The following is a 26,261-nucleotide window of genomic DNA, read 5'->3' on the forward strand; positions in this document are numbered from 1 at the left end:
TTTCTGGTCTGGTGAATTTCAACACTTTACAAATATTGACGACCTACAGGAGACATAGGCAAATATCTGTGCTCTGGTTTATTTCAAGGGAATTGTAAACTGTGCTAGTTCCTTGCTCTCCAACTGTTGTCAGTCTTCATGCTAGGCTTCCTCTCATGATGTCTGAAGTGTCCTTCCTTACGGATGCATCCTGATGGATGGGCTGCAAGCAGCTGCTCTTGACAGAGTCAACAGCAGGTGGGGCAGCATTATTCTGAAAAGGTTTGTGTTTATTATTAGTTCCTGGCATTGTAGCTGTGACAGAGGTTTCAAGGATTCAAATCTTAATCTTCAATTCTTGATATACCCTATGTGGGCAAAGCCAAGCTCTTGCCTTTGGGACTGTGTTATATTGGCTTGTTTTAGTGTCCTTTGACTAGTTAATGTTATACGTACTGTACGAACTGATGGCTTTCTGTGTAGAATATACAAGGCTTTGGTTTTGCATCAACTCAGCAATATTGATTTCATTAAAAACTGAACTGAAGATGTTTTTGCTCACATGAGAAGCTAGTTTGAGTTCAGCCCTAGGTGTGATAAGGCTGTATGCTAAACCTCTGATTAGTCATTACATAATCTCACAACAGTTATGTAAATGCATGTATCCTGTGGAGCAAAAGGAACTGAGAGAAATATTTACTGGTAATCAGTAAATCAAAAGCCTGCGTTTCTGGAAAATACCCATGGCTCTGCAATAGACAGTCTGTGGTAAGCATGAATGTTTTGGGATGTGCGCATCTCTGGAGCTGAAAAGGTGATTCACGCTGAAAGCCCTCTGAGGAGTGCCAGTAACAGCTTTACCGCGGCGCTGTTTCTGTCTTTGAAATTCATGTGGTTCACCAGAAATCGTGCCTGCCTGACTTTACAGGGGCCCTTGGAGTGAAGTTCAAGGTGAAGATAGCCTGAAGGAAGGCTGCAGAAGTGCTTGTGGTGCTCTATAAAAGATGGTTGTAGGATGTGTGGGTGTATATCCATGTTAGTTTTGATCTTGTGAGGAAGATAGGGGATTTAGCACATGCTGCTGACTGATACAACGAGAGTCAGCCTGGTGCGTATTCATTTGAGTGAGTCCTGAATTATAAAATGAGGACAATTCTGTATCTCACATTGATTTTTATGAGGAGAAATAATAATCTCAATATAGAGGGAACAGAGGGTGTTTAACCAATTCTGGTTATGATTTTAGTTTAAAAGTATTTGCCTTGGTAGACTTGTCTGTGAAGGCCTGGCCTGTGCAAGCAAAAAGCCTGCGTAGCTCATAGCTCAAACCTCTTTACAGGAGAGAAAGAGTAGTAGTAGTTCTGGCTGCAAAAGTCTTTCACAGTACATAACTCTATGTAGACTGTGACTTCTGTGAGTAAGAATTTGGGAAAATAAGTACAGCCAGGAGAATATACTTCTGCTACAGATTAAATGTTGCATTTTTTTTCTTTTTTAGAAAAGCTTCAAGTTTGTTATGGCTGAAAAAATGCCTAAACAGAGTAGGGAGCAGGTTGAACATGTTGCGTTGTAGAGTCTTACCTCCATGCAGTCCTGCAAGCTTGAGGAATTTGATGTAGGGCTGCACCGAAAAACTGCTTTTCACGTTGCAGCTAATGTAGAATGTGGCTGGCTTTCAGGAATTCAGCATTGGAAATCCGTATGTGACAAAACAAAGCTTGATTCTTTTTTGGATGTTTTGCAAATCCCAACTGCTTCCTTAAATTTTGCTAGTAGGAGAAATGATTTGTTGTCTGCTTTATTTATTGCAAGTTTTTCCATTGTTCTGTAGGAGATAATTCTCTGAGCTTCGGGTCTAAATAAATCTAGGTGAATGTATCTTATATATATATTACTGTAATACAACATTTAAAGTAAGCCCTGCTTGGAATGAGACTTATTTTCCTTGAAGGAAGAGGTAGCCAGGCTACTTGACAGATTCGGATGATGCAGCTGCTTGGTCCAGATGAGTTACAACAGCGTTGTGGTGTTGTTTAGTAAAAGCTTTGGGCATAAACTCTCTGACTCATGACTTTTATTTATGCTACATGTGAATATGTGTATGTGGGATGCCAGGGGGTGAAATAGGGCATACAATATCTCACCTTTGCTCTGACTTGATTTATTTGCTTATTTACCTTGCTGTTACGTGCTCTCTACTCCTTGAGGAGAGGATGCAAGGAGGCTGGGGAGGCTCTTCAACAAGCCGTTGATGTGCACATATCTAACCACAGTGCTGTACAAAGCCCTGCTTTGGGAAGTGGGAATCTCAGCTTTGCCACTGATATGTTTGATTTACGACAAATCAGTCTGCCTTTGCCTTAGTTTCTGTCTCTACAAAATGGGAGAAATTGTCTGAGCTTGCTTTCCAGAGTACTTTAGGATTTAGTCATGTCAAAAATTAATATGTAGGGTTAGCACTAACGTGCTGCATTAGACCATTGGCCACTGTGTCCATGAGGATCCCTTATTAACTGGGAAGTGTACTTCATTAGCATGTGATACTGGAAAACTGGGGGAGGTCAAAGTTACAGGAAGCAAGGTGCAACATTGAAGTGTGATAAGATGACTTGTTTTCTGTGCATTTTTCTTGAAGGTAGGGAGCATCTTGCCAAATACTTGTGTGCAGGGGTGGAGAAGCTACAATCCTGGTCAGATTTCTCTTCCTTGCCAAGCACGCAGTTCTTGTAAGGACTATTCCTTCTATGTCTATTACAAGGAAGAACAGGAATGGTTAAGAAATGTGTGAACTGGCTCTCAGGAGTGTTAGGAGGTGATGTATAACCACTTTCTAGAGTAGGTGACAAAGTTCTCATCAATAGGGTGTGTCTTCCATTGATGCAAGCCCAATTACGTTAGTGTGGAGGCTTGGAGTAAATTCGACAGCTCCTTGCGTCCATATAACTGCTCTGGACATCACAGCCTAGGAGATGAGAGGTAGTTTTATGTTGGAGATGGGGCTCTGGACAACCTGATCTGGTGGGTGGTGTCCCTGCCCATGGCAGGGGGGGGTGGAACTGGATGATCCTTGAGGTCCCTTCCAACCCAAGCCATTCTGTGACTCATCCTATGATTCCGTGGTCTCGAGTACTGACTTTTTGTGGCTGAGAAAAGATGAAAATTAGGTTTCTGTGCCAGTCATAGTTTGAAGGCGTTGCCGTAGCCTGATGTGTACGGACAACATGTTAAAATGGAACTTGGAATTGGGTGTATGGAAGCAAATAAGTGAGTAATCTTGGTCTTATGACCAGCCCTGTTAATTTGAGGTAATACGTGGGCTGCAGTGTCCATGTTCCTGAAATTATCCCGAGTCCTGTATGTTGATGAAGGAAGACTCTCAGAAAGTGTTCTTTCTCACGGCAGTTAGTGCAAGAAATCTTCAGTAACTGCGTGTATTTAGCCTGACAAAACTGTTGTTGAAGAGAAGTGACTAGGTTTTACACACAGAAGTACGTGAGGGATGTGATGCCAGTGGTCCCCAGCTGTACTGTGGGTGTAAAGCATATCAGATGTGTAACTGCCGAGGCTTTAGAAAGCTACCTTGAAAAATTAAAGTTGCCAAACCAGCATAAACTAAGTTTGGAATATTAGTATCTGTTAAGCTGGATAAAAATTCTGGAAATTAGATTTTAAAACTCCTCGCTTTAACTACCACTAGGACGCAGTTGTAGCAGAAGGCAGCATGGCGTTGGACAGGCTCACTGCCTTCCGAAAGGACCGGCTCTTTTTTACGCCTGGTCTGTGCTACATTTCAGACAGAAGGTTATATTCATTTCCCAGTGTATCAGCTTCCAAATAAGCTCTGAGCGGAACCACGTCTCACAACATCCAGACGCTCAGCTGGCAAACATAGTAGGGCAGAAGAAGTCACTCTTGCAGACGGCATGCTGTTACACCAGTAGATGCTGTTCCTCTTATGGGTATCAAAACCAAAAGGGATTCTAGTATTGGGTAGAAATAAGGAAATGGGGGCAGTTTTACTGTGTCTTTTGATGACCTGCTTTTGAACATTCTCATCTGCATGGGGGAAAAGCACAAAATCTATTGAAAAGCAATGCTGTGTTCTTGGCTGATCAGCAGTGGGAAAAGAGCTCTTGCTGTTCCATGATAGACTGAGGGCATGCAGCTTAGAATGGGAAAGAACATGGAAACAAGTTGTTGTTTGGGACGTTTTGTTATTGTGCTTTTTTTTTTTTTTTTGGATGTGTGAAGAATGAGTCTGTAGAAGGATGTACAAAGGAAGAACTGCTACTGATGGCCTGAAAATTTTCCCTGCGACAGCGTTATAGATCAATGTGAGGTCAGTAGGTTTGCATTTCCCCTGAAGCAGAGGGTTTTGTAACTGTTCTCCCTCACCCCTAGCAAAATAGATAGTCAGCCCAGAGTAACCGAGGGAGCATCCCTTTGGGAAGGTAGGAAAACTGTTTCAGGCTCATTGGACTTGAATTGACAGCAGGATATTCACAAAAGAAATCCCGGAGACAGGCTGAAACGGTAGTTTTAGCAGAAGAAGAAGTGTCTAGATTAGAGAGCAAGAGATCTCTGAGTCATCTCTTTATAATTGAATAAGCGCTTATGAAAGTGCAGAGGCAGGGGGTGAAGGGAGACAAAAGAGGAACAAGGAAGGAGCCCTATCAGCACCCACAGAAATTTTGAGGGATCCTCCCATGTAAATGCCATAGGATCAAGTAGATATGGGAGGAGAATTAGGAGGAGCTCTAATTACAAAAGATACGGGAAGGGCAAGATCAAGAAGAAGGTGATTATGATGTATGATGGTCACAAAGGATGAAGTTGGAACACCAATACTGAAAGTTTAAGAAGACTGTTGGCCTCTGAGGATTTTGGTAAGAGGTGTTTCAGGGACAGAACTTGGGTTAAATAGGATGTAAAGGTGGAGGTAGAGGAGGATTCCTGACCATGCTTGAAGCTGTGCATTTTGAAGCAAAGATGAAATAACAGTAGTTAAAGGGAGATCAAGGGTAGGATTTCAATATTGGAAGTTTAAAGTGTATTTTTATTGCAGAGGAAAAAGAACCAAGTAAGACATGGCATAGGGAGGACCTGAGATAAGATGTCATGGGGCAAACAAAGGGAGTTAGATAAGAAAATTAACAATTTGATAGTTGAAAGCAAAGAGAATGTGAGAACCATACCTGGGAATTGATAGTGAGTTGAGGAGGTGAGTAAAGTTGTAAGTTGCTAATGAGTGGTTAAAGAGTCTTATGCTTTCCTGATAGAGAGGTAACTAGGCTTCTAATGGTAGTCCAGGAAAATAAGGAATATACGCTGAGAATTTAACAATTACTGTTTGCTGACTGAAAAGGGCTGAAGGGCAATAATTTCTCCTCAATGATGTTTAGATCTCTTTTTTTTTTTTTTTTTTGGATTCCCAAACTACAATTAGTATTTCAGTCTTCAGCCTCTATCAGTTGTCTTGCTGGGATGTGTGAACTTGTGAGAAGAATGTGTGAGTACAGAATGAGTACAGTTTTTTGCTTTCTCAGATTTGTGTCTCAATACCTACTTATTACTCGTCTCACTGTTTATTTTTAATGCAGTTGTAAGTATAAACTCTTCTGTCAGCAAGCCAGATACCATAGACGTTTACAAGCACAGTTTCAGAAGTTAACGAATGTTTTTGTTTGTTTTGCAGATGAGATCACTGCATGCTCTCTCTTTTGGAAGAGGTGGTCAAAGGAAATGGATAGCTATTCAGACTTCAGTGCAGAGAACCTCTCATCTTCAGCTAATATGTCTATTTCTTTGCCTGGACAAGTTGGACTCAATACCACCAGCGGTCCTCCTTCTATGTCAATAAGCAGGCTTTTCCCAGCCCTGTTAGAATGCTTTGGGATAATTCTTTGTGGCTACATAGCTGGAAGAGCCAACATTATCACTTCAACTCAGGCCAAAGGACTGGGAAACTTTGTCTCACGTTTTGCACTCCCAGCACTACTGTTCAAAAACATGGTGGTACTTAACTTTTCTAATGTGAATTGGTCTTTCCTGTACAGTATCTTAGTTGCCAAAGCTGCTGTGTTTTTCTTAGTCTGCGTTTTAACCTTGTTGGTAGCCAGTCCTGAGAATCGATTTAGCAAAGCAGGTTTGTTCCCTATTTTTGCTACACAAAGCAATGACTTTGCACTGGGATATCCAATAGGTAAGTAGTTCCTGCTTTCCTCTTCAAAATTATTTTTCAGTGCTCTAGATGCTTCTGCATCAGCATCTTTCTGCTTTTCTTTTGCATTATTTGAAATTGACTGAAGTTATGAGCTGCCTTAACAATTTCTTGTTACATTTCTTGAGGAAACTAATTTAAAAAAAAAAATCTTCAGACCACATACTTTTCAGTAAGAGGGGAAAAGAAAAACTGTTGGATGGTATGAATGAAACAATTTTAAACAATCTATCTTCTGTTGTATAGGACTGTGATCTTTATTTAAAAAAAAAAAAAAAAAAAGGAGCCTATATCTGTGGCCTCTGAAATAGTTGTAGTGGGATTTTGTGCTAATTTGTCATTAACTCTTGGTCTACCTCAAAGAAAATATTTAGCCATAATGTTGGTGCCTACTGGTTATAGTGTGTGTAAGACACACTTTTAATCTGTTTAGACTCTAGAACAAACTTAGAACAAGCTAATTTTTGTGTTAATGTACGTAGCCAGTCATGTTCTGTCCCTTAATCTTTGTTCTGTCACAACCAGTAGATGTGCCTTAGGATATAGTCTTGGAAGAAGTAAGTCTTTTAAAAGGAAGATTACTATGTGATTTGTGGTAATCTGCATTTGTGTTATCTCAAATTGGAATTTTATGTGGCTGTGATGCCTTTCTCAGTATGCGCAATTAACCACCACTCCAGTGGAGTTAAACAAAAAAAAAAAAAAAAAGGGGAAAAAGCAAGAGGAGGCATTCAGAGTATAACTTGTATAGCTGTGTACTCTTGTTCTTGTAAGCCTATATTTCTAATTCCAGACAATATCAGTTATTAAACTTGATTTTTATCCCAATCTGCAAGACTATTATTTTCTTCCCTTTGGGTATTTATTTATTTATTTCCCTTTTTTATAGATTTCCTTAAGGATATGTTGATATGCTTTTTAGTTATATGTACTATGATATTTAGGAAGAGATCTGGAGTTGTACTTTTTACCTTGGGAGGTTCTTTGTTCCAGCGCAGCTTTCAGTGCTGCCTCTCCCCAGGCTGACCTGTATGGCCGGTGCAGAAGGAACACTGCAAGTATCAGAGAGTTTCAAAATACACCTTGAGTGGGTGGCATTTGGAGAGGGTGGTTGGATTCAGTTGTATTTGTTTGCTGTTCCTTGAGCAGAAGGTACTTGCGCCTCTCAAATTCTCTTGAGATCACTGTTATTGTCCAGATAAAGTTAAGAACAAAAAAAGAAATAAAGTTTGTTGTAGCAAAGGAAAGAGCAAGATAATTGTTTACAGAATTGGAAATAGAGTTACAAAAAAAAAAACTTAAGCATTCAACTCCAGATTACATGTAGCAACAAGTAGCTCCATATTTTAGATAACTTGAGGAGCTGGCAGTTTTATTCACCCTATTCCAGGGCAGCATGCTCCAGAGAATCTTGAATCTTTATTCTCTTCAAATTTGCTGGATGTATATAAAATACTGACAAACGCAATTGCAAACTTTTTCTTCCATAGATGAAAATACCATTTCCCTCAGTTGCATCTCCTGAGACTTATTCCTCTTGAGAGAAATCAGAAGTATATCACAAATATGGCTCTGAGAATTACCTCTTTGTTTATTGGTGCTGGATTAAAATGCCAGTTAAGATTTTTTTTCTTCTCTTTTAAGGTTCTCTGAATATATTTGCCTTGCATCTTTCTACTCAAAGCATTCCTTCTGTGTTGAATGATTTTCTTGTCAGATTACATTTTTCTCCAAATATCCACAATTTATAAGATATGATTCATGTTTCCTCTATACACAGTCTAGCTGAATTCACAACATCTAGTTTATTGAGAGCTTACTAGCATACCTAACACAACGGTAACACTGTAGGCGCTTAAGGGTTCTTTGTTTCTTAAAGCTGTTTATTTCCTTTCTTGCCCTTTCACTTCTCTTCTCCAACCCCCAAACTTTTACCAGTTTTTGATTCACGCTGTCTTGTGTGCAAGCTGTTCATGTTAGTGGCTTCTCTGGAGTGTTTGCAGGGCTGGATAACACAGAGTGCTTTGCTTAGTTCTTTTTACTTGTGGTAATAGGTGGTGTTTTGAGCAAAGCTTGATCTTCTAGTGGAAATATATTTTTATTGCTGCCTTTAAAAATCATATGGTTCAGTTGAAATCTGTGAAGGAAAAAGTTAGCATTGACAATTCTGTGTATTACAATAACGTTATTTTAGAAGGCAGTTTATTTAAAAAATAATGTTCAGAGTTTTCATTCAATGTGATACTTCTTTTCTGCAGTAACCAGTATGCTAATTTATGCTGTTGAGCAAAGATTTGCACATAGGAAAATAACTATCTGTATAGGGAAGTTAAAATACAGGTTACATTTTTCAAAGCTCACTAGCCTGTTTTTCTCTAGTCGCTGTTAAAATGGTTCTACACCGCAAAGTGATGCTGGTAGGGAGGTTTGCTAGCAGACCCCCAAGGTAAATTGAATTGCTAGGATAGAAATCTTCATCTGGTTGGTTTGTATTATTGGGAGAGATGATACAGCTCTGACAGAACAGCTTCATATACTCTCAGGTGCTGTGTTGTTAAAGCACAGGTATAGCAGAAGTGTCGTGTGGATGATGTCTTAGTTACAGTAACTTTAATGATGTTAATTGTAGGAAGCATAAGCAACTAGTGGTTTATTTATATGTATTTTTGATAAGCTGGGACGTGGAGAATTGTTTGAGAAGGAAGTCGTAAAATAGCATTAATTCTTTATTTTTCCTGTGATCAGCAAGTAGACACCTTGCTTTAAATAAAAAGCAAATTTTTCATCTGAGAGTTGTGGATTATTCTCACTGTCCTAATGATTCCTCATGACTGACTTCCTGTGTGACTTGTATTGAGTTGGATTTCGTTGAAATGGGTGGTCTACATAAAGCAGCATAAAAGCATCGCTCTAAGGTTTGATGTTTTAGGAAAATTTTGGCTTGTATAAAAAATGTCCAGCATATCTAAGGTGGCTTTATTTATCAGAATATATTTAGTGTTTACAGTTTCACTATGTATTTAGTGAATACAGTTGCCACTTTATTCAGGACTTTAGGACAGGTAGCTCCTGTATGCATCCTTTAACCATGGCTTGTAAAGGCAAAAGCACCTTTAGTGCTTTTTCTTACATAGTAGAAGTCAACTAACTGAGAATGTCCGTTTATTCAATCTAAAGAGAGAGGCTGGTTATAGTAAATGCTGATTTAGATCTAACAGATCCTCTCATTCCAGATACTTAAATAATAAAAAGGTTTTAAAAAAAAAAAAAAAGGCTTTGAGATCTTGAAAAATATTGTGAAGGAAAAAACTTCCTGAAGAAAAGAACAAGTTTAGTAGAGGGGGAGAAGTCTGTATCATTGTGGTGGGTGAGAAATGGAAGTCACTTTTCAAGATTTTCTTTATAAAGCTTTTTTTTTTTTTAGTCTGACAGATTAGTCTAGCTAATAGGTCAGAGCCACAATAAACCATGAGATCACAGAACTGAAATGTATGTAGTCAAATTTTGAATTTTTTCATAGCACAGAGAAGTTTTAGTGTTCCGCTGAACACTAAACCTTCTTCAAGGTGTTCCAACCTTGTCAGTTCTGTAACCTCTTTCTGGCAGTGCTGTAAATTTGTAGGGTAGCAAAAAAGAAGCAGAACTCTTATTTTTTAAATTTGCCTTATATTCACAACTCCTGTTTGTAATACTTGAAGAATCACTTCACCTTTATGCAGTTACTACTTTGTGAATCTTAAAAGTAGTGGCAAATATTTGCAAGAGCCTTATTTATAGAGAAGACTGATCTAAAAATGAACCTAAGAAACTAAATTTTGTATTTTGCATCACTGCTACAAATCAGAATTTGGCTGAGATGTTGAAATGTTCAAAAACGTTGTGTCCTGCGAATGCACATGTAGTGCTCCACAATTCTCATATGTTTCTGGGGACAAAAAGCGATTCAGAAAAAAAAAATCAATGTTCAGCATTTGGAATGAATCAAAAGGTGCATGGAATTTTTTGTTGTTTTCTTTCCTTTTTTTTTGGTTCTGTAAGTGTTGAATCATTAAGTAGTATTGGTTAAGCTAGTGTTAGGGCTTTAGTGTGTTTGTTACATGACTGTGACCTAATGGTGATTGGATATAGTGTGTCATCTTATATCAGTTGTGAATGCTGATGCCTCTGAAGGATAATGAAATAATTTTCTCTAATTTTCAGGGAACAAATGTTAATTTCAATATTTGTCTTTTTGTACTGAAATATTATCACTCATCACTTTTCATTTTCTGTCTTCTAGTTGAAGCTTTATATCAAACCACTTACCCAGAGTATCTCCAGTACATTTACCTAGTGGCTCCAATATCTCTTATGATGCTAAACCCTCTGGGGTTTATTTTCTGTGAAATCCAGAAGTGGAGGGATAATCGCACTGTGTCCCAAAGCAAACTCAAAATAGTGGGCCTAGCACTCCTTCGAGTTCTGCAGAACCCAATTGTATTCATGGTCTTCATAGGAATTGTCTCAAACTTTATTCTTGGCCAGAAAATTCCCGAATACCTTGAAAATTTCCTTGACGGACTGGGCAGTTCATTTTCTGGCTCTGCACTTTTTTACCTTGGACTAACCATGGTGGGACAAACGAAAAAACTGACAAAGGGTATGTTTGTTGCACTGATCCTTCTCATCACAGCTAAACTGTAAGTTCAATTTATGTACTTCTATAATTTTTCTCTCTAAAGTGTTTCTAGATGTTTTAAGCTCTGAATATACAGTCCATATGGCTTTTCTCTCAAGATCATTGTAGTGATAGTGTATTTCACTTCCTGTATTTTGTGTGAGTGCTTCCCAAACTTTCTGATAGTACGCAACTTTTAACTTTCAAAAGAAACTTTGCAGACCACAAGCCTGTTGTCAGGCTCTGCAGAGAAAATAATTCAAGGGTGCTACAGCTTCCTGGACTGCCCGCAGGCCATCTGTCACGAATTGGGTGTTTGAGGAATTACTTTCTTAATTTAAAATTCACTAGCTTAAATAGTTAAAGCAGAGTAAGTTTAGGAACTACTTGATTAGTCTTCACATTTTCTTTGGATTTAAACAATAAATCTCTAAATCAGTTGGGTTTTGTTTGCTGTGTCTATAAATCTTTCAGATTGCTATTTTGGAAGAGCTTAAAAATTGTCACTCTACATTGATAAACTGTCTGACTTCTGAAAATAAAAACTGAAAATTTTTATATAGAACTTATGCTGTCATTATTTTCCCCTGACTATATGTCAGGTACTGGTGAACTAAATATTTGCTACAGAGCTACAATCAGCATAACAGAAATCTTAGTTGGTGATTGTTTAGACTAGAAAATTTGAAGACTCATTTGAGTATCAGTACAACTAACTAGCAAGCTTAAAGACCTAGTTTATAAACCAGCTTGATGATAAATTTTGTAAGAACATGGGAAAAATGAGTGGTGGTTAATATCACCACCCTGCTTTACTGGTGAGCTTATGGAAGCCTGTACAAGACTTACATAGCGAGTCTGTGTGACATCAGGGATATTGCTAAAGGCAATCAGATAAGTATGAATGTGTTTTTTTGTTTGTTTGTTTTATTGGGCAAAACTTTCAATATGGGATTGCGCCCTTGTTCCATGTCAGACAGTTTACATAAAAGTGGTCTAATATTCAAAGTTGCTGACTGCTTATAGCTGCTTTTACAGTTGAAAATAGTTTTGTTTTTATATTTTACCTTTTTTAATCTGAAGTTATACAAAGAATGTTTCTGCACAGTCAGAAAATGTGTTTGGATCTCAGATATTAGTGTCTTTTTTAACATTTCTTGTGTATTTTTTTTAAATTTACCTTGTGATTCAGAATTTTGAAGCAGCTTGTAAATGTTGTGGTTCCTTTTCTGAATAGACTCTATTGCTCTGGCTCGAATTACTTTTATTCTTTTTTTTCCCCCTCTCATTTCAGACTTATGATGCCATTTCTCTGTAGAGAAATGGTAGAACTCCTGGACAAGAGTGACAGCGTAGTCAACCACACCAGTTTATCAAACTATGCATTTCTTTATGGAGTTTTTCCAGCAGCACCTGGTGTCGCAATATTTGCAGCTCAATTTAATATGGAAGTTGGAATTGTATGTAGTTTTCTTTTTCCCAAACTTGTCGTATGGGCTTATCTTTGTTGATGAAATACTTATAAATGAATAAACAGGCTAGTTGAAATTACTTTTCTGTAGTATAGACTCCCCAGATCTCAAGTTTGAACTGTATTGCAAACTTAATAGTTAACCAATGCACTCTTTCCTGGTGTCTCAAGTTTCTTGATGGCACACAGTCTTAAATTAGTCCTCATACTTTTCCTATTCATGAAAATAGTAGGAAGAACTAGGGTAACTTTAAATATAAAGAACTTGCATCTTTGTTTTGTTTTCTTTTTTGAATACCTTATCTTTGTTCTACTGTTTTTGTAGGAAAAACAGGAATGTTGTTACTGATTTCAGTGAGAGCAGTGTTAGGTTCATGCTGAAAACTTGTGGGAGAGCTTGAAGAGCTTGTGCTTTAACTGATTCTCCTGTGTTGTCCTTCAGTTAAATCTTGTGGTAGAAATGCATTTTAAGTAGAACGTATTAATTAACCTTTTCAACTTAAGATATATACATTAACTCCCCCAGCCCCCCCGACACACACACTCCCCCCCCCACAAACTTGAAGACACTGCAAGTCAAGCATTACAAGATAGAATTTTGTGCCCAACAAACTCAGGATATCTGTTTAAAAGAAAAATCTGAAACTTGCACTTCCATCACTGCAAATTCTAGTAAGTGGAAAAAACAATGCAAAGCTGAGATAGAAACGATTTAAATGTAAATATATATTTATACTTCTCATTAATTCATGCATATTAGTGTTTACATAATTACATGTTTGCATATTTATTTACGGTGTGAATCTTTACATCCAAAAGTATATTGTGTCATTGTGAATCCACCACTAGGTTGGAATCCTTACTATCCTTGACACCTATGAAAAAGCTCTGTAAGAATTCACAGTGGGGAACTCATGTATTCCTACTATTTCAAAAACTTGTCGAAAGTTTCTTTTTAACTGTATGTATAAAATGGATACTTCCTGGTTTAAATTCTAATTAATCTGTCACAGAAACAACTCAATGATTTGTTTAAAGCTCTATGTTTAATCAAAGGTACAATATTGCTAGTTGTTGTATTCATAAAAACAGACTCTTTAACTTGATCTGCTTAACTGTTCATGTTTCTGTTTGATTCCTTTTGCAGATTACCTCAGGCATGGTGATAAGCACGTTTGTGTCTGCACCTATCATGTATGTTTCTGCGTGGCTGTTGACCATTCCATCTATGGATCCCAACCCACTGGCATCTGCACTCCAAAATGTTAGCTTTGACATCAGTATTGTCAGCCTCGTTTCTCTGGTAGGTGTTCGTAAAGTGAACTACAAAAACACGCTGTAATGTCAGGGTAACTTTAGTACATAAGCAGCAAATCAAGTCATAATAAGTTGAGACTGACATTTTGTCCTCAGAAGGATGAGGGAGGAGTTGAGTTTAAAAAGCAAATCTTCCTAGTTTAGCAATGGGTCAGCTGGAGAGCTGCACAGTGGGGGAAAAATGGGTAAGTGAATTACAGCACTACTGCAGGGCTTGAGAGTTTGGGATCTGGCCACCTGATATGTACGGTGCATGTGTGGACAAGCTATCAAGCTGCTCATCTTTAGTTCCTTTTAAATGATTGAGTGGGGTGGAAATAACAGTACTTGTTTACCTCATGGGGAATAATTACATCAAATCACAGTTTAATCACAATATTTAATTTAGCCTTATCTAATGCCTTTCCTAGCAATTCTAGGTGTCTGGCCCTTTTAAAGGGTGTTGATATCTCAGATGCTCAATGTGAATTGCATTTTGGCTTCACAAGTGCTATAGATACGTGTATAGGTTTTCTTACTTTAAATAAAAGTTTCCATGTTGGAGAGAGCTGAAAGTTTCTTAAGCTGGGGTCTCACTGAAGTCTTCATATCATAAAAACTGTGCCTCAAGAGAAGCAACATATTAACGTTGTCTCTTGCCATCACAAGTCATGCTGGGAAAATCAGAAGGGATAGGGTGAAGAGACTCTTAAATTCCACATTGCCAGGCTGTTCTGTGGTCATTTATGTCCTGGGGAACAGCCAGTCTTCTGCACACTGCAGGCAAACCCTTGGTACTTCCTGGAAATATTTCACAGTCTTAAGAGGCAACAATGCATTGGTTTTTCTGGCCCTATATTCTGAGGCATAGGGATTGGCAGCAGATGGTATGGAGCTGACCCATGTTAGTCATGTTGCTGAGAAACTTGTCAAGAAAATTTGTTATATATTTAATTTCACTATAGTTTGCCACAATGTTCATCTTGCGTGTTTATTTGTTTTGTGTTAGCCCTAAATTCAATTTATCTTGTCTGTTCCAGATTTGGTCTCTCATTGTTGTTCTTCTGAGTAAGAAATACAAACAGCTTCCTCATATGATTACAACAAATCTACTTGTTGCTCAGGTCAGTAGTAAGACGATTTTATTTTACATCTTGTTTTTAACATTTTTGCAAATTTGGTTTCTACAGTGATATCTGTAAGGTGAGCAGGGGCATTTAATGACTTGTTTGAACAATTTCTGTGACTTAGAACATACCCTTGAAGAAAATGACAAAATGACCCTTTGTGCTGCTAGTACAGCTCTCAAAGAGCAGCATCTCAAACAGAGCTGTAAGCAATCAGAATGGCAAATGGCTTCTGCAGTATATTTTTAGCTTTATGAGTTACTGCCAAATAGCATTGAGTGCACTTCCAAGTCAGTTTATGCCAATCTGAAGTCAGAAATGCCGTGATCAGCAGCAGTGTGTGTGTCTGAGTCTGTGGTGATCTGATTCAATGAGTTATATAGGAAACTAATCCAAATGCTAGTGTAGCTCCCTGAAGTGACTCACAGAGGGATAAGACAGGTGCCAGTGTTGACACGGGGAAGGGGTGTGGGAATACATGGCTGGTGGCTAGGGAATGGCAAAGTCTGATAGCTCTGACTTGGCTTAATTTTAATTGTTATTTAAGCTGAGAGAAAACTATAGAGTATGTGTTCCTTTTTTTCTTGAAGCCAACTGTACAACTGTTAAATTCAGTGAGTGCAATACATCAGTGCAGTAGATGCTTTCTGGTGTTCTGTAGCTTAAAAAAAAAAGTAAACTGAGGTTAGAATGTAGAGTCACATTGGGGAAAGGAAATAGTGTGTGAGAGTTGCAGGTACTTCTGTCTATAACAGCATGAAGTTAGCTTTAATTTAAAAATAATTTGAACCCTTGTATTACTATTTCTATATTATTTCAGCCTATTTTTTCAGATTCCTTCTGTACTAACTCTCATATGATGATGAAAACTTGTATAATTCTTGGCTGAACAAGCATCTGTTGTTCTCAGCTTCATTTCTAAATCATTTCAGATAAAGGGTTTGTACTTTAATTAAGATGCAAAGCTTTTGTTATTAAACGATAGGAAAAAAAATAACAATCTTTATATAACTTGTCTTACTCCCAGCTTATTGAGCTATATAATTGCTGTCAAAAATAAATAAACGAGAGAGAAAGGAGTGGGGTTACCCCAGTCATTGACATAACTGTAATATTGAGCTTACTGCTGCACTACTTTACTGCTATGATAACCATCTAATTCATAAAATTACACTGCAGTGGATCTGGGGGTGGAGTCTGGAAGCTTATTGTAGTTATACTACACTGTGTTCAATTTTCTTCTGTCATCCTGCTTTCGAAATTCAAATGATGGCATCTTCCCTTTCTTTTCAGTTTATTGCTTGCATTGGAATGGTGATATGGAATTTCATTGTTAAAGAGAAAGACATCACATTGCAGATCCTAGTATTTATATTTCTCTACAGCTCACTTTATAGCACCTACCTGTGGACAGGTATGATTTTTCTAGGCAGAACTAGGTAACGTAATAAAAGATTGATGTACTGAAATAATTTGATTATATTCTTCAGAGTAATTATTCCTTTCACTTGTGTGTAATTCTACAAATATGCACGCTTGTAAGCTGTGCCAGGTTGAAGCTCTAGCAATGCAGGGCAGCAGTCTTGCTGGCTTTAGGTGGGAAAGGGGAGAGGGGGCCACAAAAAAAAAAATCATCTCGGGTATCAAGGCAGAAGCAATTACAAATAGAGTGAATGGTGATCAACTAGTCAAAAGCTTACTGTCAATTTTTAAGTAATGCAGAATTAAAGATTTTAAATTATTCAGCATTAAGGAGATTGTAAAACCTTATGCTTAATAAAAAAAAAAAAAAAAGGAAAAGCAGAACGAAGGGGCTTTAACATTTCTTTCCTCTGTCAATTGCAATTTCTAAAAACAATGTGTTCTGCAGGTGTAGATGATTAATGAAGGGAGTATTTGAAGTAGGCAGAGTAGAAAGATGCATCAAGGAACTTGGAGAACCTTACAGGTGTGATTAAAACAGAGACTTAAGGTGTTTAAGAGACTTTGTGTACCATTCGTGAGTCCAGAAGTTTAAAAGTTTAATCCCTGTGGTGTTTTTGTGGAGTAAGTTGTGTTTATGTTTAGCTGAGATAGGTAGCTAATGATTAGTATAGCCTAACATAAATACTAGCTTTGCTTCAACAAGGAGAATATTGCTGAGCTTCTGAGTTGTAAATAGAATAGACAGTCCCAGAAGATATTCCCATATATAGGTATTTATGTAAAAACATATGAAACTTTTTGGTGAAATTTATCAGTGACTTTATAAAGGACTAATCTGTTTTAACCTTAATAAATTAGTTACTTGTGTCTTAAGTATTCTTATGGCACCTTTTAAATACCTGCAAACCTTTCTAAGCATTTATATGTGGAAACAATAAAAAGTGTGGCGGAATTTCTTCAAGTTTTGTTACTCATGGCTTTTTTTAAAGATGGTAGGTATTTCTATTTTACTTTATCAAAATACAACTAGAAAAAATACAATTTTGGAATATTTGAAGTCCTGAGAGGAACACTTTGGTTACTGAACAGGTCACATCATAGAGTGTCTAGTTTCTATAATTTTCAGTTCCCTTTTTAAGAATAAACAAGGCATTTCTTCTGTTCTTTGTAGGTTTTCTATCTTTCTCTCTCTTTCTGTTGAGGAGGAGAGAAACCGTGAAGATTCCCATTGGGTTTATTATCATAGCTGGATGGGGGTAAGTTAGTACAGATGTTTCCCTGTAGGATTATAGGGAGCATGCTAAATACATTACTTTGTTTGCATTTTGCTCTTTCAGAATCCCAACACTTCTGGTGGGAATCTTGTTAATAGTTGGTGAACATAACAGCACTAGCATTGACTCTGCCTTTTTCTATGGAAAACAGCAGGTATGAATATGTTCTGTCCAAATCTCTTCTGATTTCTGACATACCCAATACGTTACTGAGAAATTGCATTCTCTGCTTGCTTCTTATGTAAGTAGCTTTCAGTCAAAGTGCAGGGTACCATAACAATATCACTATAGAATGCTTACAGATCAGTATGAAAATGTATTTCTGTAATGAAACAGTAGAAAAACTTGTTTGAACAATGATCTTGAAGTTTAGGCAACTATGACTAAGAAAAAGGGAGTAAGCTTCCGAAAGAAAAGGCATAGGAGTGACGGTTAATGAATTGCAAAGTCCTATTCCTGGTGACTAATTTGTAGTCTAGCTTCATAATTATCTAAAATTGTCACCATCCAATAACTAATTAATGTTTTTTAGCCTGTAGTAGATCGGATCTGTATTACACGTGTAGCAGTGACTGCTTGCACTATGCAAGACTTCTCTGCACAATCAGGAGATGAAAGTGCCTGAGCCCGAACTACCATTTTTACCAATAAATAGTTCACCTTCACCAGAGGATGTGAAGTGCATTAGGGTAGATAGTTGTCTTGTTTTCCCTCCGTCTTCCTTACGGATAGGGAGGCTATGAGTTGCTCAAGATTATTCATGTGGTGTTTCCACAAGTAGCAAAGTAGCTTCACAGTGGACTCTGAGTACTGGTGGCAGATGATTAGAAGGAAAAGTTAATTAATGGGATGGTCCCCACTGGAGAAAGCATGGAAATTAGAGTTGTGCTGGAGGGTGACAAGAGCACATTCCTTTTTGGAAGTAAAAGGTACCCAAACAGAACTTAAAATGAAACACTAATGACCCTGAGGAGAAAGAAGATAATGATGAGAGGACACGTTTGGATTACAGGAGAAATAGGAGTCCCCATTAAAAACAGGAGAGGAGGAAAAAAAGAAAGGGGGGGGGGGAAGGAGGAGGAGCTGGGTTATTCATGAGGGGAAAATTAGTTTCATGTACTGAGTATTCCTTAAATGCCAGAAGATGCAAGAGCAGTAAATATAGAAAACAGCCTCTTTTCAGATGTCTTTCTTTGTATATTTAGGAAGCTGTAGAGTTATATACACAATTATTTTCCTTTATTCTGTAGTTAGGTGTATTTTCTTTTCTCTCTTAACAGATAATTACCACAGCAGTGATCCTGTTCATCAGTATATTGATGTCAGGCATCTCGCTTATGTGCATGAACAGAAATAGACAAGAATCAAGCTATGAGGTACTGAACCCATATTCACCTCGTAGCCAAGCAGAGGAGGTTGAGGTGGAAGGGAATGCGGGGAATCGAGTTTCAGCCACTGTGCCTCAACCTTCTGCAGGGTCTTCTGCTCAGCCTTCTGTGGCATCTTCTGCACAGCCATCTCCAGAAAGAGGTACAGAAACAAGATTTGTAATAAATGAATAAATGGCTTGGTATACAAAAATAAATAAATAAATAAAATACTGTTCCAAATTTAATTCTGACCTGGGAAGGATTGTTGTTAACTTGAAGTGGAAATTAACTTCAAGTTAGGGTGGAAGATCTAGATATAGCTTTCCAAGGACTCTGGGTTATATTTCTGAGAAAGGTTTGATTATTACCAGTGTAGAGGTGGGGGAAGTGGACAGGAGGGGAAAAAAAAAAAAAAAGCATGTATGTTGTTTTTTTAAGTAGTGGTGTCTTGATAAGCATGTGATAAATGCAGTCCAGTGGGTGTCTTAGGACATTTGCCCATTAAACTGTCTCTTTGAAAATAAATTACATGCCTACAGCATTGCTACTCCTTGTTTATGTTTTAGCTTACTTAGTCACTTCCTTTATGTTTACCTTCTAGCTAAAAGTACCTGTGTTACTTCCATGGTGGTAGTGCTGTGTTAAATATTTCTGTATATTTGTAGTGTAACACACATACCCTCTTAGCAAATTGGAAGAATTGCCCACTTTCCCCTTTCAGGTTATTTGCGAGCTGCATGGTGTATATATTGTTATACTTGGAAAAAAATGTGGTGGTGAAAGAAACTAACTATCGTGTTACTTAATAGGTTGCTGTTCTTGTCAGACAACAAATGGGGAATTACCCTGTGCTAACGAGAGTAAAGCTGTGCCAAATGCTGTTGAAAGCAAGGTTCCTTCCATTGAAACAGGTAAAACAGTAGTGTATCCTTGTTTTAGTATTACAGACTGGAAGAGGTTGCCCAGAGAAGTTGTGAATGCCCCAGGAATGGGGCTTTGAGCAACCTAGTCTAGTGAGAGGTGTCCCAGCCCATGGCAGGAGGGTTGGAACTAGATGATCTTTAAGGTCCCTTCCAATCCAAACCATTCTGTGATTGGTACTCTTCCACAACGTTTGCGTGTGTTACACTCACAGTGAAACTATCTGCTCTCTCAACTGTTGTTAAGGACTGCAGTTCTCTCATCTCTACCTAGTTAACTTATATTTCATATTAAATTCAAGTGTTGGTATGTTTGTTGTGATGTTTGTTCTATTCTGTTTGATATTCATTGGGAATTTTTCATTGTTCAAGATGAACAGTTTTGTATGCATTTGGTTGGTTTTTGTTTTTTGGGGGGTGATAGTTTGGTTTTTGTGGTGTTGTTTTTAAACTTCTGTGCTACTTCAGTCCTACTTTGCCTCAATTTTAGCAGTTATTGATTTAAGCGTACTTTTTACATACTCATATTCACATCTCATCCCCCCTCCCAAAAAAAAAAAAGTCCATTAAATTCTTTATTATAATCATGCACAGGTTTTGAATAAGAAACTTGAGATCTAGAGAAGCAAGTACTACAGACTAGATCAAATGTCCATGCTGCTGTATTATCCATGTCTAGGGGAGAGATGTGGAGAAAATTGACGAAGGGGGCCTTAGGAATCACTGAAATAGAAAAATGGATCAAAGTTGTCTGTTCAGCACCTGCTAGAAAATTGCATGCTCAGCCTGTTCTCATCATACATCACTTTCAACATTGAAAGTTGTCTGCAGGGCAACCTTTGCTTTTTTTTTCCTTATTATTTTTTTCCATCCTTAACAAGGGAGTTCTTATCCATATGTGTTTTGTTTTTTTTTTGCATGCAGCATAACCTTCAAAAAATCTAAATATTTCATGCTGAAACATACTTAGCTTTATCTCCTTTCACCATATGTAGCTTTCTACATATTGCCAGCTATTATTCTGTGATGTGATTCAGACAAGCATTGTAAGAATGTCTTCCAGTGACAGGGAAAGCGAGTTTAATTTTCTTATCCTGAAGGATAAGAAATCTTATGATTGAGTGGGATTTTCTTCTGCCTACTGAGTGAACACTTCAAAACTGTAAATCACTAAAAGCAAATTGTAATGGATACACTTGTGTAACTTGCTGCAATAATTACTAATCCTTCTGCTATCTCATTGAACTATGACAGGTATCTGGCCCAAATTCTTAGTTATGTCCTTGCCAGGAGGTTTTTCACTGCCATCTAGAGGATGATGCTCAGAATTCCTGAGAACTCTACCTATCTCAAAATATAGTGACACTGAGATACAGAGTAAAAACATCACAGCTGACAGTATACCTAAAATATTTATTCCAGAAATTAATTCTAGGTTTCAAAACTGTCCTGAGAAATTGTTATTTTTTTGTTATCTCTAATAGTAATTTCTACATTTTAACCACAGTTTATATTTGCATTAAAGCTTAGAAGGAAGAGATCTGTTGTAAAAAGTTTCTTCATTTTAGGAGCACGTGTAAACTGTTCTATTTGGGAATAGATGTCTGAACTGGTTGTTGTCAAAGCTAATATTAACTTTGTGTGCAGGACTTCAATACAGATACTTATAACATAATTTAACGTAGTAAGTTACATTAATAAGTTTTCTCCCGGATTTAGAGATACTTTGTAAGTTAAAAGTCTAATGAAAATTTATGGTTTGTTTTTCAGCTGATCAGTGTGTGAGTCATTGCAGTACTCGAACCTGTGTACTGGCTCAGGAAGAACAGCTTCTACAGACTGGAGACAAACAGTTGGCGAGACACGTGCTGCTGTGTTTACTTCTTGTTGTTGGCTTGTTTGCTGTAAATACTTTTTATCTCCCTGTTGTTTGAAGTAGAATGATTTTTAGGAAAGCCATGTAGACAGTCTAGTAGAAAATCTTCCAATTCCTTATTTTTGTGGTAATATATTTAATAAGGAGGCTTTATTTCAGTGCCTTGTTTTAAGGAGTATATGATAAGATTAATTTTTCCATGCTACACAATAAATTAAAGGCAAGTTGAGGCTAACGGTGTTAGTGAGCAAGCCTCACTGGAGAACCCTAAAGGTACAAGGAAAAAAAAATTGAATCATATTGTTGGATAATTAATTCTTTACCACCACCTCTCTTCCCATTTTGCTCAAGAGCTAGTCTTTTTCCCTAGATATTAATTAAAACTATAAAATGAATTCTACTTCTGAAGGAGACTGTACAAAAATTTTTCCATTTGATTTTGCTAGAATTTGGAAATTGTACTTCTTTGAGGTGTTTTTAGTAATGAAGATAATGTAAGACATTATTTGAAATGGAAGAGTGCTGTTCTGTTGCTTTTAGTGATTTGGGGATAAGGTAACCAAGTTGGTAATGTGTATTAAGTGGGGAAAAAAAAAAGTTTTCCCTCTCGAACTTCCTGTATCAAATATTCCATTGCAATATATTTTACACCTTCTATGTAAAAGAGGTGTCCCAAATTCCCAAATTTTGGCCTCTATTTTAGTTGTATCTGAATGAATACTTACATACTATGAAATAATACTAATTCATTAACCTTTATACCCAAAGGGGTTAAATTTGGTGGTTTTTTTTTTTTTTCCTTTTATCAGGCATCTAAAATAGCTGAAGTGGTATGTGCTTCAGCTTAACACAATCTTAACTATGTAGAAAATATTTAGAAAGTACTGGACTCGGCTAAACAGGCCTAAAGACAAATATTGCAAATCTGTCTGGGCTAATATTGTCTGTGTTAGCTTGAATACCTAAGTATGCTTAAACCAAGTTCCTTATGTAAACATGTGAAGAGGCAGGACCTCTACACTGGTATGTTTTCCATTATTTTCTTTAAAAACATATGAGCTCTTTTTATTTTTTCATCTATTAAGCCTAACTAAAATGATGTTCTAAGGTGTTTATTCCCTCTTTTTTTCTGAATTATTTGTTGAATAAAGGTAGTGAATATTGTAAGAATCTATTACCATGTGAAGACTAAGAAAGTACTTCTGATTTTATTTTTTTTTAACAGGCTTGGTGGTTTTATTGTTTGATTGTTGTTTTTTGTTCTCTTAACAGAATCTTTCCAGTTGTTTATGGTGGCTGTTCAACCAAGAGCCTGGAAGGCTATATGTGGAATTGCAGTTCTTTTGTGCTGTGTTTAATTTTGGTCAGGTAGTTATCAATGTTAATTCTGAAAATTACTTTGATAAGCATTGCAACTCATGCTATTACGAGCACTGTAAGATGAAGTCCTCAAGTAATGCTGAAGACAGCAGTTTTTCATGTTGTTTAGCTTTTTTTTCTGAGCTTTTTCATTTCCTTTGATAGCTTTCTTATCATAATGAAATTGTTTCATGTGCGTGCGCACTTTCAAATGTACAAATGGCAACGCAGTGCCAAATGCCCATGGAGACTGAGGAGGATTTTAGCCTTATTTGTACCAAAAAGTTTCACCAGCTTCTGTAGAATTGCACCAGTATAACTGAATACGTGCAAGATAGCTACGTGGATACTTTACCTATAAGGCTTTAAGTAATTATCTCTTCGGTTTCATTAACTAATACCTGTCAATTAGATGTATAAATGTTCCAGCTGAACATAGTCTATTTCACATGCAAACTGACACAAGTTAGCTTTGTTATTTATGAAGGTGAAAGCGAGGCAGTATTAATACACTTACCAGAGTAATGTTTTGTAGATCAGTGGACAGGTGTGCCTCTGAGAAGCAGTGCAGTATCAAGTAACGATATACTAGCTTTTATACAAAAGCAGTATAGAAAAATGAATTAACAGGAGAGCATTCTACCATGTAAATTGTAATCAGTTAAGTCATTTCTCTGCTAATGTCAAGGAAAGTCAGATTTAAATAACTGGCTGTGTAAGGATACTGACATTTTGTTTATCAGATGGCATGTCACAGCATTAGGTTTACTGAACTGTTTCTTTGACAGAGTGTTATATGTTAATCCGTCTTTTTAAGGACCAAATGAAAAATCAAAGCAGAAACAAAATGAATTTTAAATAGTGTCTAGGGAAGAGAGATACCTTTCACTTGTGTTTTGGCAATGAGTTTTTAACATTTTCTTTCAGTTATTTAGAAACCAAACGTTTTTGCTTTATCTTTTTTTTTTTTTTTTTTGCATTTTTCCTCTAGGGTTTCATTTCCTTTGGTATTTTTGGCTTAGATAAGCATTTAATCATTCTGCCATTCAAGCGAAGGTAAGTAGAAAATTTACATTTATGCCTATAAACTTAATTATTAACACTAATCATTTTTAAGGGGCTGTGAGTGTTTAGTGCCATAGCATTCAATTTCCTATTTGTTTTATTTTTCAAATTTCTTTTTGTTCCCAGTTGTGGTGAGTTAATTGCAGTTCACCATGATTCACCAGATTTTACTGCTGCCCTAATGACACTCGCACAGACAAAAATCTCACTGTCTCCCTATAGACAAAATCCTTGTCTAATGATGGTGAAGCATGTGATTAGGAGACTGAGGTGATGGATCTTCAGAAATAATTTCAACTGATAAATAACTTAGATGTGAGCACTGAAACAGATTCTGTCATCACTGTTTTAAAGTCCTGTTAGCTCATACAGGTTCTTTGTGCAAATGGAGATTTTTCATTGGTACCTCACTGTAGAGGAGTACAAAGCAATGTTTATCTTACAGCTGTCTGGGTGCAGTGTGAATCCAGCAGCTAAAGCTGGCTCCCAAGTACTCTCTGTCTGTCCTTCTACCTGAGTCCAGCATAAAACCTCTCAGTGTTCAAAAGGCGCATGAGTATATGCTGGTGAAGGGCGTGGAACATAAGTCCTATGAGGAGCAGCTGAGGGAACTGAGGTTTTTTAGTCTGGAGGAGGCTCAGGGGAGATCGTATTGCTCTCTACAGCTACCTGAAAGGAAGTTGTGGCGAGCTGGGGGTTGGCCTCTTCTCACAGATAACCAGCAATAGGACTAGAGGAAATGGCCTCCAGTTGTGCCAGGGGAGGTTTAGGTTGGAAATTAGAAGACCTTTCTTCTTTGCCGTTTTCTTAAAAGTGCCTTTGTTTGATGTTTTTTTGGTTCTTCCCCTCCCCCCCCTCCCCCGCTGCAGACTTGAATTTCTCTTGGGAGGTAGAGAAGCAGCAGAGCATACAGATCCCACTCTACCCGAGGAAATCAGGATGACCTGTCAACAGTTTGTTCGTTATCATAGAGATCACTGTGTCAAAAGCATTGTCAAAGGCAGAAGGTAAGGTTTTCATCCTGCACATATAACTGTTATGAAAGGTTATATCTCACCTTTTGGAAATAATGAAATGCAGTATAGTCATTCTTTGGGTGATGTGTCTGTTGTGGAATATTTACTGAAACATTGAGGTGAGGATTAAGAATTTAGTAATATTTAGAAAAATATTTCCAGTCTAAAACAGAAACATAGAGGTACAAATTACCATGTTATCCCATCTAGGTTTTATAGTATCAAAAGTTTTGTAACATCATGAAGACTTGGCCCCAGTTCTTTCATTTACTAGGAGCTTAGGAGACAAAATCTTTCTGAAGAAGTGCATATGACAATGCCTGTAATAGTGTGTATGTCCATGAATTTTTGTCAAACTTCAGATGCTTCATTTGTTTTGTGATTAAGAAGGTGTTGGTATTTATGTTAGAGAGTTTACTAATAGAAATTGCAAGAGGCAAAACCATTGTAATAAAGGCCACTCACTATGTGACGTTATAACGTTTTTAGAACACTTACATCTTTGAATTCATACAATTTGTTTTGTTCATGCCTCTCATGAGACCTGAACGTCAATTTATGAGATCGCCAAAGCTTGCAGACACAAATTATGATACCTGAATTGAAGACTATGTATTCAGGTATTTGGAGGTAGATGAGAAGTGCCAACAGAAAAAGCCGGAACAAGAAAAATATTCTGTCTGCCTTTGTACATTTACTGTATGAAATAGGAAGAATTGTTTGAACAAGACACTTTCACTTTTCATGCTATGGGAACTTTCAAGTAGGACTAGTTTTGGGGGGGGAAGTTCTTTAAATGGTCAGATAAACTCAGACCACAGTCCAGAACTGTTTTTTGGCAGCACTGGCTATTTTGGATCACGATTTCATTCAGTCTCCCCAGAAATCAGTAATGTTCTGTAAGAAATAAATTCAGGGAACCTCGCTAATTTAGGAAAAAATGAACTATGGCAGTTCAAAGACTTGTCAAACAAAAAAGAAGCATCAGAAAATGTTTTAGAATAGGACAGGTTTTGTAGCTGTTTCCTGTGCTTCTGCTGTTTTTGTAGTTTCTTGGGCTTTAGGCTGTTCATTTGGTTGTTTTTAGTGCTGTTTGTTTGTTTAATTATATATCATCTGAGAATACATCAAAATCTGACATTCATTGCTTTGTTGTTATAATATTGTGTTTGTGCAGAACTAGCTTCATGTCTTATTTCTCCTTGT

General features: G+C 37.2%; 1 protein-coding gene across 4 annotated transcripts in view; it reads left to right on the forward strand.

Annotated features, from left to right (window-relative positions):
* Positions 1-26,261, forward strand: part of GPR155 (G protein-coupled receptor 155) — a 35,282-nt gene that overhangs the window by 7,514 nt on the left and 1,507 nt on the right. For 3 of the 4 annotated variants that reach the window (XM_040562028.1, XM_040562030.1, XM_040562031.1), the window contains exons 2-15: positions 5,675-6,181; positions 10,479-10,878; positions 12,151-12,316; positions 13,475-13,630; positions 14,664-14,747; positions 16,044-16,164; positions 17,347-17,431; positions 17,513-17,603; positions 18,730-18,979; positions 19,629-19,730; positions 21,510-21,643; positions 22,888-22,983; positions 23,966-24,030; positions 24,909-25,046. In XM_040562028.1, coding sequence (XP_040417962.1) covers positions 5,722-6,181; positions 10,479-10,878; positions 12,151-12,316; positions 13,475-13,630; positions 14,664-14,747; positions 16,044-16,164; positions 17,347-17,431; positions 17,513-17,603; positions 18,730-18,979; positions 19,629-19,730; positions 21,510-21,643; positions 22,888-22,983; positions 23,966-24,030; positions 24,909-25,046 — 2,348 coding nt within the window. In that variant the 5' untranslated portion in view covers positions 5,675-5,721. Of the gene's footprint in view, positions 1-3,942; positions 4,866-5,674; positions 6,182-10,478; positions 10,879-12,150; positions 12,317-13,474; positions 13,631-14,663; positions 14,748-16,043; positions 16,165-17,346; positions 17,432-17,512; positions 17,604-18,729; positions 18,980-19,628; positions 19,731-21,509; positions 21,644-22,887; positions 22,984-23,965; positions 24,031-24,908; positions 25,047-26,261 lie in introns of those variants that run through there. The other variant, XM_040562027.1, reaches the window with a different exon arrangement.

This window comes from Cygnus olor, chromosome 6, assembly GCF_009769625.2.
Source record: "Cygnus olor isolate bCygOlo1 chromosome 6, bCygOlo1.pri.v2, whole genome shotgun sequence".
Taxonomy (NCBI): Eukaryota; Metazoa; Chordata; class Aves; order Anseriformes; family Anatidae; genus Cygnus; species Cygnus olor.